Source organism: Rhea pennata, chromosome 2 (genome assembly GCF_028389875.1).
Source record: "Rhea pennata isolate bPtePen1 chromosome 2, bPtePen1.pri, whole genome shotgun sequence".
NCBI lineage: Eukaryota > Metazoa > Chordata > Aves > Rheiformes > Rheidae > Rhea > Rhea pennata.
Genome location: NC_084664.1, coordinates 21,767,228 through 21,787,639, shown reverse-complemented (window position 1 = coordinate 21,787,639; position 20,412 = coordinate 21,767,228). Strand labels below are relative to the sequence as shown.

Genomic DNA, 20,412 nt, shown 5'->3' with positions numbered 1-20,412 from the left:
TCTTTTGGCCACATTTCCCCTCAGCTGAGGGAGAAATCCACAAAAAGATATCAAAGAGACAGCATAAGATTTTAGTCAGAACAGAAAAAAATTGTTAGTGGTCATGTGGTAGCAGTGATGTGCCATCATTTGTCTTTTACTGTCAAATGAGATATCTTGCCCAAGATAATAATCGACTAATAATACATTATTATACTAGACAAAATAGAGATAAGAGACTTTGCCCAAGGTCAAAAATATTTTGCTTGTGAATTCTGCATCAGTGGGAGCTAGTGCTCTCTTTCTTTCAAAGGCTTACATATATTTGATAGACAAAAGTTACAATCAAGTTTCAAATTCAGAACTTCAGCTTGGCCTTTTCATTGGACAGATAGGAGTTTTGCTTTCAGGTAAACTGGTTTCTAGTTGGTACTTTTATGTCAAAGCAACAGATCTTAATCAATTTTTATCAGTCTGATGGAACGTAGAGGTAGACTGGAACTTTTGCCATCGGCCCAGGTTGAGTAGCAGTGCAGACACTCAGTATGTGTATGTGTCAGCAGAAGAAAAGCTTCATAAAAACAAGGCCTCCAGCCTCCTCTACACTGAGACACATTTCTTCTGATTGTCATACAGCTCTGTTATATCGATACATATATACGGTTGAAAAAGGTCACAGGATGTCTGGATGCACAGACTGATTTTCTCCCTCAGGTCATATTTGTGTTTGGTTTTGAAGCAAACACATTCCAAAGATATCAAAGAAATGACAAAGCACTAGACAGATTAAATGGCTGGAGAATGCAGAAAACGAAACAATAATTCATGAGATGAAATGTACAAAGCTGATAAAGTTCAAACTATGGTCTTCTCATGCCAAGTACGTATCCGGAAAAGGATATAGCCAAGCCAGCTCCAGTTTCTGGGCCTAGGGAGAGGAGTGGTGTCAAACCTCACTCTGTCTTCACCTTTCTCACCTTCTCCTCGGTTGTTTCCAGCACACGATGTGCAAGGCTTGTATTTTGTACTCCAGTGTAGAAAAGCCTTCATGCTGCTATGCAGCAGATGAGATTTCTTTTTGTTTTCAAATGTATAGCTATAGCTGAGCAAGTAAAAACCAGCCTTTCATGCTTTGTGAAGAGCTGCTATAGTACAGAAATTGCTGCTGCCTGAACTCAGCCAGAGGAAGAAGCAGCTTTCTCGTCTACGTTTTATTTGGGTACTTGTATTTAAGGTCTTGTCAAGTGCAAGGATGCTATCACTTCTTGCTTTTGTAAAGGTTCTCTTTGACTATTTTCTTTTTAGCAGAAAGTTTTCTTCATATTTCAGTGTTTCACTGTTAAAAGAATGCCCTAAAGTTCTCATAATTGCATAAAATCTTGTTACTTTATGGTTATGATGCCTAGTGTAAACTGATTGCTAACACATCTTACATGCACTTTTATGAAGAAATGTGACCAGTATTACCTGTTATTAGCAGCACCCTTTACTCAGAAATCAGCATGATAAATGTAACATGTCAGAACAGAATATAATGTAATAAAATGTAGTAAGAAATCAATCAAAATCTGCCTAAGAGCAAAACTGAGACCCATTTTATCATTAACTGTGCTACATTTAACACCCACTGAAATTTATATAAATATTCATCTCTATATATTATAAGAAGCTCTATTGACTTCTATCATCCAAACTTAAACATACAATTTTTATAGAATTGGGATTTAATGTTGCAATGCCTACAAGTTTTGAGTATTTCTTTTTCACTTAAATGCACTAATTGAAAGGAATTCCTTTATCATTTAGTATTATTAATATCTACTTCATTTTAAATCTCTTAAATTCCCCTGTCAATATACAGCACTGAAAATGCTTTTGTAAAATTAATCTGTAATTTCTTATAAATAATGTTTTGGAAAGTTCCCCATTCCAAAGAGTTCTCAAGGTCAGACAGAATAGGTTTGAGAGACCACAAATGGATTAAATGCTACAAAGTGCTACTCTTGTAAGTTTTGTTTTGTATTCCATGGTGGAGACCGTATAGCCAAATGTAACTCTTCATATTCATCCATTTTATTCATGTCATGGATAGATGAAAGATTTTTCCAGACTAAACAAATTAATAATATATAATCCTGTTTTGGAGGTTATTCAAAAAGATTAGAATCAATGGAATGGATATTTTGGAGTTACTGAAATAATTAAATTACTACATATTTCTTGAAGAAGAAAAATATGTGAATAAAATTAAGTTAGATTTGACAGAAAATTTTACTACTATTAAAATCAACTTTCATTACTATATTTACCCTTTTTGAGCTGTATATAGCCTAGGATCCTCTACAAAGACAGAAATTTTTTCATTTATAACTATTTTCAGGAAGAAACGTAATTGGAATTTTTAGAGAGGATCTCGCATTCATTCTTATTCCAGTCCCCCATAGCTGTATTGATTATAGATTTGAAAAGAGCTTGGCATGCCCTATTGAATGACTGGATCTTTGACAATCTAAATAAAAAGGTTTAGAAATCTTATTGTGAGAAATACATAAAGTAAATCGTGACTGTCATCAACCATCAAAGCACCAACAAAGTGCTGTTAATATCATTTTCTCCCTTTAACAGAGTGTGTCACTGGCTTTAAACCAATGAGACATAACTAATGAAGCAGTGCCTAAGTTTGCCTCTGTAGATGCTTGTGTGCTCAGTCATCATGACTTAGAACTGCTTCCTCTGCTGCTACAACACCATTATGTGTATACAGATTTGTTCAGCTGAGTAGCTATGGATTTTGCTGGTGGAGACCCTTCCCTGTATTTTCTTTCCTGTTGAGCAATTTAATGTAAAACCACCATTCTTTCAACTAACACCTCTGCAATTAATAATGATTTCCATCATCAAGCTACATCTCTGTTTTTCCATGCTGTGGTAAGTCTGAGGACCTTCTTCTGAAAAATATGAACAATACTGCAAATTCTACAGTTCAGAATCAGCTAATATAATATTTTTGTGTATGCTTGTCTGCACTTTCCTACTTGGCATACAATATCAAAAACACCTAGCTTCATTTTCTATTCCTCTCATCATAAATATGCATCAGACAATCTTATTAACATAAACCTATTTAACAGGTTCGTTATGTATAAATAAATGTAATTATTTTGTTTCCCTGACTATTTTTACTTTTGTTTCTATTTTTCTTAGATTTTGTGTGTTCATACACTGCTTGCTTAAAACATTCATTATGCATTGCACTTAGTGGTTTGCTGCATCACCTGGTGCTTTTATTAGGCCTGTTTGGAGTATTGCTGGGTTTTGATAAGGAAAGACTAGCCAATAATTTTGTTTGATTTACACTTTGGATAATTAGTCACATAGTCATAAAGAAATTTAAACTGGAACATATACACAACTTTTGCAAATATTTATTCACAGTATCATATATATGGATCAGCTATTCTCAACAGCTGAAATTAGTGTATTTGCATTCTAATACTGCTATTAAAAAATGAAGGGTGTTATTTACTGCAGATTTGCCACTTAGTATGGTATGACTGAGCTTTTAAGGAAAAGCTTTTAAATATATTAGCATGTTTGAAAATCAGAAAAGTACTATTTCCATTCAAACAAATTGTACCAAACATATAAATATTTTATATTCATTAGATTTTTTTCTCTCTTGACTACCATTGTTGCAACTTTTTAAAGATTCTGCCTTTCTGGTAGCCTAACTTTAAAACAGAAGACTAGCTTTGCATGCAGTAATACGTTCTAAACACAAAGAATGAATCTCAGGATTATATGAAGTTAAATATAGCTCTACCAGATCAGACTGTTTTGGAGTTCAATCATACACATGATGATTTCTTTCTGAGACTCCATCTATTATTGAAGTTAATGTGATTTGTATAGTAATCATTTCATCTTGCTATTTTTCCCTACTCTCCTGACAAATCATCTGTTCACTATTTCTTAACAAAACTGAAGGAGTATATTCCAGAATCTTCTCTCTCTTGTACAAAAACTAGTATTTGGTAATTCATAGTTTATATGTATCTAACAGTACACATTTTATTGATGCTCCAGACTGATGATGGAATTGTGAAAATATGGAGTGACTCAGGAAATCATAGTGATGAATGGATGAAAGTTGAGTTACATCTGGGGAAGCTGAGGAATTTTGAAGTTTTTTTTGAAGGCATTCGTACCCGAGACCTAGGAGGAGGAGCAGCAATAGATGACATAGAGTTCAAGAACTGCACCATAGGTAAGTTCAAGAGGGAAGTTTCTGGAAGGATGTTAAAAGGAGATGTAGGATGTTCTTGATTCCTTTTGAATATATCATGCCTTTATAGAATTTACCATAATGTCACTATCCAAACAATCAATTATGAATACGTTCAATTTTGTTCTTATAATTTTAATATTCTTTATACAGAAAGTCTGGCACAAGTGCAGCATTCTTATACTAAAGCATTGAAGCTAAATCCAAGAATTTTTGTTTCCTTAATTTTTTTGGTTTTGTGTAACTTTCTTTTCAAAAACTTCTATTTAATTCAATGCTAAGTTATTGAGTCCGTGTTTTTGTACCTAACAGTTCTTATAAATTATGTCATGTTATATTAAGAGAGGCCTACGGCTCTCTATTTTATATTCATAAAAATGGCATGCTATTGCTTTAAAAATGAATTGAGAACTCAAATGCCAATAAAGTAAAAAAAATAAAAATAAAAATAAAAAAGAACTTTTCTCTCTCTCACATGGTATTCTTCCTATTTAAATTATGTATTACTGGACATAGACTAAGTAAGGTAGGAACAGGGTTTTTCCAGAAATAAAAGGAAAAGTTGTTTGGATTGTGGCTTCCATTGAAGAAGCATGTAGTTTTCATCCCCAGGAGCCAGCATGAATTGTAAAACAAGTGAATTTATTGAGAGAGACAATCAGTGCTGAGGCTCCGTACCCGCACAGTTAGGAGTTTTGGAGGATTATTTAGGCTATCTTTAATTTTCTGCTGTGGCTTGGATGCCCATTAGCAGCTGGAACATGGAAAATACACTTCTGGAGAGCATCTGTTGATGTGGTGTAATCTGAAAAAATGGAGTTTGTCCATTCATATCCATTACTCTCTGGTGTAAACCAAAACATGCAGAGTGCATATAACTGGAAGAGCTGCTTCAAAAATGCGCTTTTGTCCTGAACTAAAAGTACAATGTAGATGGACACTTGAAAGTTATTTGGGGGACCCAAATGCTTCTGATTCCTTTGTGCTTTTTTCTAAATTCACATTCCTAGGATTTTGTCCCATTTTGGGGCTAAAATAATTTAGGCTTTTCATTTCATGGTCAGATTAATGAAGAAATTCAGCTAGCAAAAATAACAGTATTCTTTTAAAGGAAAATAAACTCCTTGTAAGTTTGTAAAGATGGTATCAACATATTTTAATATAATGTCAAAGTACTTAGTCTTGATTCCATATATTTTATAATAATCTGAAGTATTAGTGGAAATATGCCACAGAGCTGTCATTTTGAGGAAGGAAATAGTTTCAATAGGGAGCTGGAAAGGTGTCGTGTGAAGAACCTTAAAGCTCTCAAAGTGTTAAGGTTGCTGAAATTTACATTGGTTGTAGTGTATCACCTTGCAAACCTGGCTGTCAATTTTGTTTTAGAACCAATCTTGCATTAAAATGCCTTTACAGGTAAGGTAGTTCAAAAAGTAACTCTGGCTTATTATATTACAACAACTATTTGTTTTATTGCACTGTGTCTGTAAGAAGCTCTTTTGTGAAAGCAATTATACCATGATGATTTTCACAGGTATTATACCATCTGCATCACAGTATTCCCATGTATCTTGCAGAAAATTAGTGTTTCTGAGGGTGTATGATTCACAGGAACATTTTCTCATAGAAGTTTAAACATCACAGTTGAAGAGGAAGACAGAAGCTGCTTTATAAATATAGTTTTTAAAGGACTGGATTAGAAAAGTTTGAGACTCAGGATGCTTCTCCTTTGTAGAGCTGTCATTTGCATGGTATATGTTTCTGAAGCGTAGTGTAGCATATAGTGTGGCAAAATCTTTATATGATGAGGAAGTGTTCACTTAAAGCATCTCCAGCTTTGTGTTAAGCTCTCCAGCTTGTGTGTTAAGCGCAGTGATGTTTTCATGAAAGTTTAGGTGCACGTTTCCGGTAATACGTTTTTTCTTTTTGACAGTAATTGATGGATTCACTGGTTTGTTCTGAAAGCTTATGTCTTTGTTCTTCAGTAGGATTAGTTCCCCATCAGATATTTTTTTAACCGTGTTTATGTACATGTATATAAATACATATCTGGAAACAAAAATACACTCTTATTCCCGTATCTACAGTGTAGTTAGGGAACAAACCAAAGCCAACGAGAAATGATTGCATTATCTTTAATATCTTTCACACCAGCCCTGAGCACGATTTTTTTCCCATCTACTCCCCAAGTTGAGATCTGCTTGTTTAATTTTCCTGAGATTTTGGTAAGCTGACCTTCCTGTTGGCACGCTGACACAAGAGAGCCTGATTTGACCTTTTCATTCTTCTTGTTATTGATTCTTTCTCTTTGTATAGCAGACAAACAAAATATATTTTGCCAGATTCGCAGAAATAACATTTCTCGTCATCTGACTCAAGCCTGGGGCATTCAGGATAGAGAAAATATGTCATGTATAAATTGTCTTTTTTCAGCACGGAGTACCTGCTTTTATTGTGGCTGTTTTAACAAAGCCAAAAGACAGCAAACACAATCTTATTGTTGCCAACCCAAAGGACAAGAGTAGCATACAAACCAGGAGGAGTCAGAGGTTTTTTTCTCAACAAAATGGCTTGATTTACAATGTTTATTCAAGTACCATGTTTGTTGTTGCAGAACTGTTGAGCTAGACACATGGGTAAGATCTCACAGAGGAGCAGGAGGCCACATCTGTATTTTTCACTGAGACTGGCTATGTTAAACTAAAATATCATATAACAATATAGTTATTCTAGCCACAGTAATTGCACAAGCAGAGAAATAGGCCATGCACGAAAAATGCTAAAATATAATTGAAAATAATTCAAACTTGAATAACAAGTGTGTGGTGAACAGAAGGAATGGAAATGAGAAAAATTTGAAGTACATGGGGGAAAAAATGGGTGCTTACCACTTTACAGTGGACAGAGTATAGTAAAGGAAGAAGGTTTTTAGGCAGTTCTGGAGGTTTGAGGTGCTTTTGATAGCCTCCACCATACAGACGCTCCTTTCAGAAGCTTCTCAGAGGTATTTCTGGACCCTGGTTTATAGTCTGCATGACAAAATAATTGTATATTTGCAGGAATAATGTACCTGGGAGGAGAGAGGAAAGACAGAAGAGAGAGGCAGGTGGTGTGAGGAATTTTGCTACGTGAACTGCCTTTTGCAGTATAGTAATATCCAATGGTTATAGCAAAGGTTAATAAATACGGTGTCTTATTGCACATGTGTTTCTCTTCAGCTTGCAGTCATACAGTATATTATAGAAATCAACTGTGTATCTACAAGCTAATCTACATGCAAATTAGCACTGCAGGTTTCTTTGCATGTGGTCATATTATATGTGTACTTTGAACAGACAAAGGGGAGTCTTTTCACTTTATTTCCCTTTAAAAGTCAATCAGTTAATGGGTTTTATGTCAGTATATGGTTACAGACAACTTATGTGAGCTCCTGGGGCCCTGTCCTGCAAGCTTTATTCTCCTCAACTCTCACTGATTTCTGTGGAAGTGAAGGCCAAGAAACACCTCTAGATTTGTTGAAAATGTGAGAGACCTTGAAAATATTGTCAGGGATAGAAACAAAGAAGGTATAGCAGAGAGTCTTATCAATTTGTTCTGAAAGGAAAGTTATAGCAACTTGTTTGATAGCAAATATAATTTAAGTTGCAAAACTAATATCTTTTCTATTATAGTTTTTATAGAAAACTGTGAAAAATAATAGTGAAGTTGTGTCACAGCCAGAGAGACTGTTCTTAATATTGTTTGAGATAGTCCAAAATTCCTCCTCTCCTTTTGGTTTGAATCTTCATGAACAGTAACCCTTTTTACAACTTTAGTGCCGGATCAGTTTGTAATCTGAATGGAATTTAGAATGGTCATCTCTTATGTTTTTACATATTTGACTTTGGCCATGCACTGGATTATTTGCAGGCTTAAAAAAAGGTTCCTAATTTTACCTTAATAAAAAACCAAAATATATGAGTTCTGAATAGTTCTAAATTCAAACCAACTATAAATTTCTAGAATAGTTGATTGCTTAGTTATATATTTTTTTCATGATCTGGCAATTTAGTGTTATAAAAGTCAAAAAGGAAGAAAGAATTGTTACAACTCCAGGAGTCTTTGTGAGTTATCTGTTTGGAATCAGACTTCATAAGTTTTATTTCTGTTGTTTAAGGGAAATGGGACACACATTTAGTCATACCTGAAGTGATATTAAAAATATATTCAGTTTTTTTAAAGCAAAAAAAATGACACAGTATTCCTAGTAATAGTAAATCATTTTGGCAGTTGAGCTGAACAGAAATTTTCTTAAAAATATAATAAAGCTTGCCTCGCCTGTTGGTAATCTTTTTCTTTCTCTCTAATATATTTGTATTCCTCCTCACCTACTGCTTATGGCTTGGACCATAGGTGAAAGCACAGCAATCCTTTGAACAACTTTGCTTCCATGCTCCCATAAACAAGCAGCTTTGAAATTCTCAATGGAGAAATCTCCTCTCATTGGAATTTTACCAATGCTTTGCAGATCAGAGAGAAAACAACTAAAATATCCTTATGTTTAGGTGCTTAGTCCAACCTTTTTATTTTTAAAATTGCTTTGAATTCTCAGTTACGCATCATGCGAAGCTTTACATTTAGTGGAGAATTTATTTCCTTCTGCTCAGAAACTTCAGAAAAACTTTTCTTCCAACTTTTATAATAGAAGTATTCAATACAAACATGGTCCTGAATTGAGAGGTGAGGAAATTCAGGAAGGGAAAGCTTCTGGAATATAGTCACACAAAATATATATTTGTTTTCAGTCATAATATCTGTCCAGCTATCTGGTTTGTGATCATTCTCTTTCTTTTTTTCTCCCTTCAACTATATTTTTAATGTTTTTCATGTGTTTTTATAAGTATGTTAATGTCAGTATATTCTGATGTGGGTCACTGGAGTTGCATTATCTGGCTTAAACTTCAATGTAAACCTGCTGAAATTAATGGTGAAATTCCTATTTGCTACCCTAATGTTTGGATTTTGCCTTTAGAAGGTAATTGATATTTGATTTCATGGTGAGATGTCAATTTATAAAAATCAAGCTAGTTGCTGAGATCCATTTAATCTTCTTTTTTGTAGCAGAAAACTCATTTTGAGAAGCCTAGTAAATGTTGGTAGCTTCCACTTAATGTGTGTTTCCTTAATATATGTTAACATGAATGTGTTTATCCTTTTCGAGTGAAAATCTTACAGAACTCTGATCTCATTATACTTGGCAGCGGGTAAAGATGACACATGAATTTGGTTCCAGGAAAGAAATAATCTTCATTCTGGAAGTGTGGAAGATGGGCACACTGGCCTTCCAATGGTCCTATCTAATGTACAAGTGACTCAGTAGGGAAGGCATTGGGCTCAGGAGGGATGTAGAGGAAGTATGGGCAAATTTGCTTGGGAAGTCACAGTTATGTTGAGGGAAGATCTAAATTCCTATAGAGCCCAGAATATGAATTATGAGAAAGCCATCTTGGCATCTCGCTCTCAGTTGTGAATTCAGTGTTGCACCTGTTAAGATCTCATTCTTCCACAGAAATAATATGTTCAACTATCTGATAAGCAGGTACAATGAAAGCAAAAAATAAAATAGCTGAAGTAGTTTCTTGGGAGACCCTACTTTCTTTAAGACTTATTTTCTTTTTTTCCTTTGAGCAATAGATTGTAACTACTGTCTATAGTCCCAGTCAAATTGCAACTGTAAAAAAAATACATATTCTATAGCAATTATTTCACTAATCATGTTACATAAAAGGCAATTGTTTAAATATGATCTTCATCTTCATTAGCATATGAAGATTTTCTAGAAACATATTAAAAAACATAAATTCATTTTTACTGAAGAAGAAAATACAACTTTGCTTCAGGGAATGATTTTGATAATCTTCTTTAAGAGAGGAAAAAGAAAGGAAAGAACTACGGCACCAGCTTGAAGATCAGTCAGTATTTGCTACTTCCTATTGCATTGTCTAGAAGTTATTTACCCAGCTATAATACTCCAGGACTGTTTGCTGTTTCTTACTAAGATGTACAAAATGCACAATAGCTGAACTACAAGATTTTGTGGCCATCTTTCCCTTCAGTTTTTGATTCTCAGATTCTTATTAGGAAAGCCCTTGTGGTCATTTGACATAGCTGTTGAACCTGAGCAATGAGTTTAAGTTTTTACCTGCCTTTTGACATGGAGAGACCCTGGTGCTTTTTTTCACTTATAAGCGTCACATGAGATGCTTACAAGAAATCTCCTGTGGTAAGAGGAAATAGTGCTGTGATTGAGTCGTAATCTTTTTTAGCACCACAGTGAAACAATGTCTTGATGGTAATTTTGTAGGATAAATATTGATTTAGATATTGCATTAGATAAAGCTCTCAAATTCATCTATTCAGCTGAATTTTCTCAGCTGTAATTTAGCCCTCTGCACTAGAGTCAGGATGGGAGGGAAGAAGGGAGGCAAAAAGGACCAAGAGGCAAAGACCATGTGAAAAGCAATGTCAGGAGGTATTATTCTTTGCAACTGAACATGTTCATAGTTGTAAGGAAGTAGATTTTTCTGCAGAACCACCATTTTTTTGCCTTGTCTCTTCTTCTTGAATTTTACCACTTGCAGGCTCAAAAGCGGTGAAACCCAGAATGGTGGACCCTGACTCATTGCTCAGTTCTCAGTGCTTCTCCGTCATGTCTCTTTTAAGGGTTAACAGGCAAAATAAGGCAGCTTCCTACATCAGTATATTGTGAGCATGAGCTCCTTATCCTGCTGATGCACCCTGAGGCCAGTCTTTCACATCTTATCAAATATAAAAGCCTCCCTTCTTGTTTGCATGTGGTTTTATGTTTCATGATATAACAGCTAAGTGTTGAGGAGAATTTGTAAACTCTTGCATTGCTTGAAGCAGAACCAGCTATGCATTTCCAGAACCACGGTTGCATTTTTGATTCTTCCAGTTTATTTGGTGGCCTTAGCCACCAAATTCTTCCTTGCTTTGAACATGTTTAGAAAGCCTGTTAGCAGACTTTTGGATCTACAGATGAAATTCTGTGCTAAGAGTCACTATAATGTGTAAAATCTGCTGTTTATTTCAGAGCTAGTGCATATATTTAGATTAAATCTGGCCTTCTGGATAACACATACAGTAAGTAGAATGCCCTATAGCTTTATACCACAAGAGGACCTTATTTGCAATGATTCCTAATTGCATCTGTAGAAACTTCATCTAGTTTTGACTGTGAAAGATTGCCTTTGACAGAAACATTATTGATGAATATGCTAAGTTTTAGTGTTCTAAAAAAAGTCATGTAGTAAAAGATAGTGAACACTGAGGTGAGCAAAAGAAAAGTGTAAACCTTTCATTTTATGCTTTTGTGAAGCACAGTTTGGTGCAAACCCTGCTTCATAAATTCTGTACTTCAGGGTACCAAATATAGTTAAGTTCTACTTCTAATGAAGCTTATCTAGGAAATTGTAATTCATACAATCTAATTTCAGCAAAGGATGAAATTTGGAGAGTAAAGCTATTTTCACTAAAGTAATACTAGAATGAAGCTTCTTTAATTTTATTTTTAAGTTTGATTATTCATTTAACTGCATCCAATTCTGGGCTCTCCAGTACAAAAGAGACATGGAGCTACTGGAGAGAGTCCAGCGTAGGGCTATGAAGTCGATCAAAGGGCTGGAGCATCTGCCCTATGAGGAATGGCTGCGAGAGCTGGGCCTCTTCAGCCTGGGGAAGAGAAGACCAAAACAGAATCTTATCAATCTCTACAAATACTTTAAGGGAGGCTTTCAAGAGGATTGGGCCAGAATCTTTTCAGTGGTACCAAGCAACATGACAAGAGGCAACAGGCACAAACTGAAAACCAGGAAGTTCCACCTGAATCTGAGGAAAAACAACTTTCCTGTGAGGGTGACAGAGCACTGGACCAGGTTGTCCACAGAGGTTCTGGAGTCCTTCTCTGGAGATACTCAAAACCTGCCTGGATGCGATTCAGGGCAACATGCTCTAGGTGACCCTGCTTGAGCAGGGGGGTTGGACTAGATGATCTCCAGTGGTCCCTTCCAACCCCAGCCATTCTGTGATGTTGTGATTCTGTGATCACTTTTCATGGGAAAGGAAAGGAAGAATGTCTGTTCTTTCTAAGGGAAGCCAACAACAATTTCCAGAACACTTTTCACTGTACCCTTGTGAACAGAGGCTGTTGCTTCCTTATCCTTCTTTTCTGGCATCAGTTCCTTTTCTGGAAATATTTCATTAATATTATTAATTACTTGCATGTCTGAAACATAAAAACAAAAATTAGAGCCTGATTGTCTTTTGGTTTATAATGTATCTGTATAGACTTCTGGCCCCACAAGCTTACATTAAATAATGCAGCTGTTAAATCATTTCTGTTGGATTTTAAGTTACTGAGTGACTTAAAGTAGTTCCTTAATTTTCCAGTACATCATTCCCCAGAATTTAAGATAAGCCATTTTACTGAATTTTTAGTAGTATTTTCTACCAGCTTTTATTTCACTGTTTTGGAGGGAGGTGTGAGAACTGCCTTGCCTATCAAGTGCTTCAGTCAAATTTTGCAGGGAGAATCTGCTCCTCTGTTAAGGGCTCTCTGCCATGTGGAATCTCTGTGAGCAGCAGCTGAAGCTTTTCTTGTGATTAAGGCATTTATGGTAGTGCTGTTGTGTGTGGATTTCCTGCCATCTCCTAAAACATCTGATCAGATTGACAATGTAAAATTCAGTTAAAAAAACAGTAAGTTAAATATCCATTTGAAGCCTGATTTTATTTATTTCAATACATATTTATAAATTGAAAATTCAAGTGAGGTGTTGCAGGTAACCAGCTTTATCACTGAATTTTCTTTGAATTATCTAGTCTAAGTATTTGAATTGCATCTTAATGCTGTTAGTATCACCTTCTTGAGTACACCTTTAAACTAAAACGCGAATTTAGTTTTCCTTTCCCATTTTTACTTTAATGTGAATGTAGGTCCTCAGTCTGTAAAGTTCATTATTTCTGCTTGAATAAATTAGTACCCTCACAAAAGTAACACCTCCCACTGGAAATATTGGCCTCTGCAAAATATCAAGGTGTACTGCTACTGCTCTGCCCAGACTGTATTTAGTGATATGTCCCATTTTAGTCATGTTTGAAGGAAACATGAAACATATTAGAATGAACAGAGTCAAAACGAATTCCTCTATCTCAGTGCACTTCTTGGAGCTCTAGAGTGAAAATCAGTCTTAGGTTATTTGGGGTACATTTTAAATGTTGCATTTGGGGCTTCCAAAACTGGTCCAACTACTGCTAACTGGAATTACGTGCTCAATGCGCTGAACAGCTCAATGTGATTTATCTATGTTTCTTTATAGTCTGAAAGTTCATAGATGGTTGGATTTCCCTGCTTCCTATGCAGGTTACAAAGCAACTTTTATTTTTGGTCACTGTTTTTAGTCACTTGCAGAGGTGATCAAAAATTGCTGCTGTAAAACAAATTCTCAAATAGCATAAGAGGAGTTTCTGGATAGCTCAAACATTCTCTACAGAAGTTTCTCTGAACTTTGGGGGGGAAATTTTAAGTGTCTTATAAAGGCTTTAGAAGTTTATAGTACAAAAGTATTAAAATAATTTCTCACAGTTCAAAATAGTCTTACTTTCCAAGTGATATCCTCTATATTTATAACTAGAATAAAGTCTTTAGTCTGTCTGCTTTTAACAGCTCACAGATCCTATTTTATGGAATGTGCATAACAAATAAACTAGAGAAAGAGTCATGCTGATGCAATCCACCCTGGAAGTCTTAAGCAAGGGCCAGTACAGTAGTCTAGGCACGCATAATGCACCATTAGAAGAGTGGGACTAAATAACATCTGTTGGAAGCAGTAAATCACTAAGGTGATGGTATATAATGGCTAAACAAATAAAAACAAACATCTTCTGATTTAATCCCAATATTGATTTAAATGTCCTGTTGGTTTCAGTTGGAGAGAATCCAAGGGAATGCCCTGCACTCACTGATTTTGTATGCTGGAACAAGAATTGCGTAGCGTCTCAGTTTATTTGTGACTATAAGCCAGACTGTGAAGACCTGTCAGATGAAGCTGATTGTGGTAAGTATCTCTTTGTGTATTAATATAATCTCCAATTAAAATGATAATTTTAAATTCTGCAGCATGGCCTAGGTGCATTCACATAGCTGCTCATGAGAAGACAATTTCAAACAGGTTGTTTGATCCCCCAACACAGAAAGCCTGACATTTTCAGATTCTTAGAGATATATACTGCATAAAAATATTTTTAAATGATTTAGTCATAAAAGTGTAGCATACACAAAACAAGTTAGAAAAAAAAAAGTTTTTTAAGGAGGAAAATCCATGGATTACAATACAAATTAATTCTTAGAAAAAATGTAAAATCCTTTACTAAGCTGAAAGCATTTTGAGCTGTCAAAATTGGATGAAAAAAATCCAAATAAGCAAATCAATGCACAGTAGCATTTAGATGCATTTCTGCTATAAAAAGTGACTATGTAAAAACAAGCCTGTCTTTTCCTTCAGATTAGCCCTGTCTCTGTGATCTTAGTTGTGTCACTGCTACATATTAATTGTTCTTTGCTCTTGCTGGTGCTACAAAACTATCAAAATATAAAAAGGTGTGAGTTGGATTATTTTCTTACTGTTATACTATTATCCAGTCTGTTTATATTTCTGCAGTCCCAGTAAGAACTGAGACAAAATTTGCCTGCAGAAATTCTTTACTGATTCTGTTTGAGATGAAAGGACACAACTCAGGTTTTAATATCTGGATCAAGTTAACAGGTTTTACAATTTACTTTTGAAATTCAAAAGCAGTAAAACATTGTGTCCCTCCTCCTACTCTTGTTCTTTGTTTGTTTACAGTCATTTTCCAGACCAGACTTTTGGAGAAGGAAGACTAAATAGTCTATATAGTCTCTGTGTTGAATTCTTAATCTTGAAGCCACAGGGCCACATTCTGCTATATTTCAAGTGTGATCAAAATTTATTTTGATATACAGAGAAAGTAAATGCATCACATGCATCAATTCTATTCTATTGAAGTACACCACTGAAATGCACCAATACTTAGTGTTGCCTATAGCACATTCGTAATTATAAAGTAGATCCTCTTAATCAAAAAGTCAAGATTTACTTAAGAAGCATGAGAACTTTACAGAATATAAACAATTGCTTCAGTCTAAATATGGAAACCTCTTTCAATCTTGTCTCTTGAGAAATAGGCAATAAGTCTTCCTTAATCCCAAAAGAGAACAGAACAACCACAGGACAAGTCCTTCATATTTTCACCTGCCCCATGACAGGTACTCACTTGGCAAGGGACACATGTCCACAGTCTTCTCCTTTTCTCTCAGTTCAAGGTCCAAGCTGATTCACATTCTATTACAGTTTTATAGCAGTGTAACTCCAAAGAAATCAATGGGCTATTATCCGCTCAGTAGCAATTCCTCTGTGCAGGACATACAATAGAGATTGGATAAAATGAATTGTATCCACATAGGTTGGTGGCTTTTTTTTTTCTTTTTCTTTTTAACAGACTCACAGAAATTACTTATTGTATGCTTCATTCCTACCCAGTCGGGCAGTCTTGTAAAATTTCCATTTTCTTTCAGAAACCCATTGGAAGTACTGAAGTGAAAAAACACACATGAAAGCAGTTTCAATTTTCATGAAATGTAGTCAATTATATACCCAGATTTGATTAATAGCTAACCTCAGTGTTGATGAACCGTCTAGAGGAGTGCTTGAATTATTGAAATAAAAGCAATTTTTCAGATAAATGGAACAATCCTTTCTCATAGCTTCTAAATAGATTCTGTTTGCATCCAAAATAAAAAGTACCCTTCAGGTACAGATATGTCAGGTAGCTTCATCAACTCTGTAAATACTATTCATAAATATTTATTATTAATTGCATTCTGAAGGCACTGTTAAGATATTAGAGTAAATTTTCTGAAGCCAGGCAATCTATTATGAATAGCATTATAAAATCTAAATGCATTTGATCTTTGATCTTATTAGAACTATACAAGACAATTGTACTTGTTGTTGAGATTCTAATTCCATTCTTTGCAGTGCCTGTAAGTGAAGCCTTTTGGTGGTGGAGTTAGACTTTAAGTTTATTTAACCCTTTTAACACAACATCAGTATGGATAATCTGTGTCTTTATGTTCCATTTCATGATTCCCCAAAACCATTCTACAGATAGCACTAAGAATACAGAGTACTAAGAGTACAGAATCTTTTCATAGCAGGAGAGATGTTATATTATTCACTGACACTTCTTCTAGACACTTTACTAGGGTAACATTTTTTTTTTACAAAAAAGGAGGGAGCAGAGGTGACTCCTTTTTGTTTGCCAATATTGGTCACTTAAAAAGATTTTATGATAACTGCAAGTTTTTTTGCTAAGTAGAATAGTATCAGTTGTTCTATTAGCATCAAAGTAGAAAATAGAAAAAGAATTACTAAAATGTAATTATCTCTACTCTTACTATGTATTCTTTTCATCTGTCTTTTATGCCTAGACAGTAATAGAATAAATAATTTTATGTTAATGTTAGAGCAAACCTCTAGATCAAGAAATACACTCTAAACGCTCAAATTCACTTGAGGTCCTGAAATAAAGTCACAGTCAGACTTGTTTCTAAAATGCACAGCTGACTAACAAATCTAACAGTTTGTAAGTTAGTCACAAAATCCTTTGACTGAGAAGTCCAGTCTTGTAGTTGCCTCTGTTCAGATTCCAACCTGCAAAATCAGAAATTTTGCTCTTGGAAAATTCAGCTCTTGAATATGACAGTGTATAATTACTTTTCCAAAGTCACTTGAAAAATCAGGGACAGATCTAGAAATACAAAGTTTATCACTGATCTTCTGAACTCAATCTAGTATCCTAATCACTATTCTCTCTTTTCATAAAAATCGGATTCATACAGAACCCTCATAAGAGTGATCTAATATATGGTCATGAAAAATATTTTACTAGCCAGTTTGTTGGGAACTTTCTGACTATTCACCTTGAATAATAACCAAAATTGAAGTCATCTATGTCCTGAAGACTTACATAGGCATATATCTGTAACAACAGAGCCAGAGAGGATCCTTTTCGTTATGCAAGATATGTTCATTATATTCTTTTATATTTGAGAGCTGAGATGCTAATTTATTTCTTGCTGTATTTTCAGGTTACTATACAAGTATTCCTGGAAGCTGCAACTTTGAGTCACAAGAATGGACCACTGCATGTGGATTAACACAAGATTCTAGTGATGATTTTGACTGGAATATTAACAGTGCTGTCACTGGACAAACAGGTCCTGATGCTGACCATACACCAGGTATTAGAATATGTTCTACATCAGCATCGGGAAAATGAAATATTCACTGACTTCTAAAAACCATGAGACTATTCTCATTTTAGTATGAGAATTTAGTAGATTAGTATAAAAACAAATGGCAGATCTTGATGTGATCAGTTGAGCTTACTGTATATAAAGGCAAATGATAATGAACAATTAGCACAGTTCATGAAGCTAATTGCAATATTTAAAGATCCAACAAGCATTTATAATATACTCTTTTATATTAAAATTACAATAGAGGATAGATATCACAAAAAAGCCATGCAGAAATGTACTGAATGTTTTTATGTATTGAGTCTTGTCATTTATGCTAACTGGTAGGTAGTTTTGTCTGAATATGACAATAAACAGCCTGGTAGAGTAGCCTATTATCAACCTTTCTAATCATTGCTTCAGCAATAGTGTAATTTTATAGATTGCTCTTTTCAAAGTGGTCCTGATTATATCATTCTTTATACTCCACTTTAGATTGTGCATTTATTTAGTCATTTCCTAGACAATGAGCTGCTAAATATAAAGATACTAATTAATCACCACATCTGGGAAGCAACAGACCTCTTTCTAAAATAGCATGGCATATTATACAAATGCACTAACTGTTTGCAAGTCCACATAACTGCTATCAATTAGAAGTCTATTTAAAAACTTTTTTACAACTACAGAAATGAAAATTTTCATACAGTAAAGAGGATATATTTGGTGATAATTATGGGTCACTAAGATGGTATTAGGTCTTGCCCAGACATGCTGTAACAGTGAATCCACGCACTGCTGAATGGCAGCACAGATTTGGATGAACAGAGGTACAAATAACAGTATTTTAGCTACCCACTTCTCATTCATTTATCTAAGCACACAATGTACAGTTTATGTTTAGAAGCAACTTGAATGAGACTCTCTGATAACGCTGGCTGTGCTTTAGTCAATCTCTGGAAAGCCTTCTTGCGTTGTAGGTGTGTTTATGGGCAGCTCCACAAAGGTACTAGCTTTCTGTTTCTGCTGTGAGCTTGAACCCACATGAACCCACATTTGTGACTTGCTGCTATTAAGATATTATGCTGACTGCTAGCTATAGTTAGCAACAGCCTGTATTGTCTATAATTACATCTTTCCCACGAGAATTTTGCAATAAAAATACAAGAAGGTTCCCCGTAGTAATAGAAAGGCGCTACACATTCTGTGCATGTGTAGGTGGAGTGTTATGAGTAAGGGAAACAGAGCAGGCCAGGCCTCAGCACTTTGGTTTTTAATGTTTTATACAAAAGAAAGGAAGTTAAAGGAACAGATTTCCCAGTTCTTATTCTATTTCATGTCTAGGTCTGTGAAAGGATGCTTTCCAGTGCAAGTTGCCTTGATAAAATCCCTGGGGTGGAGCATTAATGAATTACCAGGATAATATATAATTGCCAATTTTCTTCTTTTAGTTATTTTTTCCAAATTCAGATTGAAATGGAATATTTTCTGTGTGTTCTATCTTTAAAGAAGTTCTACAGCTAGTGCAAACCAAGTGGCTTTTAAAGCTTAGAATGGGCTGATTGTTGACATTTTTATGTCATTTAACCCTAACATGTTCTAGAACGAGCTCTTCTGAGAACCCTGCTTAACTTTTGGTTATCTTTCCTTCTCGCAATCCTACCACTGCATTTTTCTCACATATCGGTAGTATTTTGCTTGCTTCTTACAAAATTCACTAGATTCAAGTGGAATATGAACACTTGTGTGTCAGGCCCTGATACTGTTGGTATCTGTAAGAGTTACTGCAGTATGGACGATAAATTTACTCTGTATAGAAAGTCTAACTGCAAGAATTGAATTCTCTGAAAATTTAACTGGCCATGATAGTGCTCTGCTCCTTGTCAGTGTTTGAATAATCTACTTTTCTTGAAGTTTGGTATCATCCTGATGACGCAATCATACACTGGTCCTTAAAGGATGACCAAATAACTGCATTTGTGAACATGTGTGGTACCCTAAGGTTCATTATTAAGACGTTGATATAACTTCTCTCCCTGACATTGGCTAGACACAAATCTTAATGCAGAAGGTATATTTCCTGTATTAGCATGACTCAACAAGATGTTACAGCCATACTGTTACCAGGATCCTATTGACTGCTACAAGAACAAAATGTATTGACAGGCAATTACACTTATCTGTGTTAGGCAGACAGCAGGCTGTAATGCTACAGGGGAATTTAATTTTCTTCATAAATGTACTAATCTTTTTTCAAAAAGGGCTTAGCTTTCTTTTCCAGAAGCTTGTTCCAGAATCTTACTGCTTTAATGCTTAGGAGCCCTCTTCTAATTTCCAGCCAATTAATTCTAAATATTAACTTGAAAAATAATGAAAAATAATTACTGCTTAATGTAGAAGGTGTCAATATCTACTGTCTTTCTCTTAAATATGTGACCATCATTATCTCCATATTTTGACTGCTTTTGGTATTTTAAGTTTCTGAAAAGAGCAAAAAGGAACATCTCACCACAGAGTGGATGTAACAGTTTCTGTCCTATGTATTTATCCTCCTTTTCCTTTGGAGGATCCTGCACCCGGTGGAGGAACTGCTCACCTGATCATGAGAGAACTGCTTATCTGCCACAAATCACAGTTTGTCATTTTCAGGGAAACAAATATCCTTCTAGCTTGTGTTGCTATTCCAGACAGTAAATGTTGCAGTTCAGTACCTTTCCTCCTAGAAAGGGATAAACAGGTAGAAACCATCCAGCCCTCCCAGGCAAAATGA

General features: G+C 35.0%; 1 protein-coding gene across 1 annotated transcript in view; it reads left to right on the top strand.

Moving 5' to 3' along the window:
* MALRD1 (MAM and LDL receptor class A domain containing 1) overlaps positions 1-20,412 on the top strand; it is a 278,695-nt gene that overhangs the window by 174,044 nt on the left and 84,239 nt on the right. Inside the window, exons 28-30 of the mRNA XM_062567604.1 lie at positions 4,066-4,246; positions 14,251-14,379; positions 17,493-17,645. Of these exons, the coding sequence (XP_062423588.1) occupies positions 4,066-4,246; positions 14,251-14,379; positions 17,493-17,645 (463 nt within the window). The remainder of the gene's footprint in view (positions 1-4,065; positions 4,247-14,250; positions 14,380-17,492; positions 17,646-20,412) is intronic.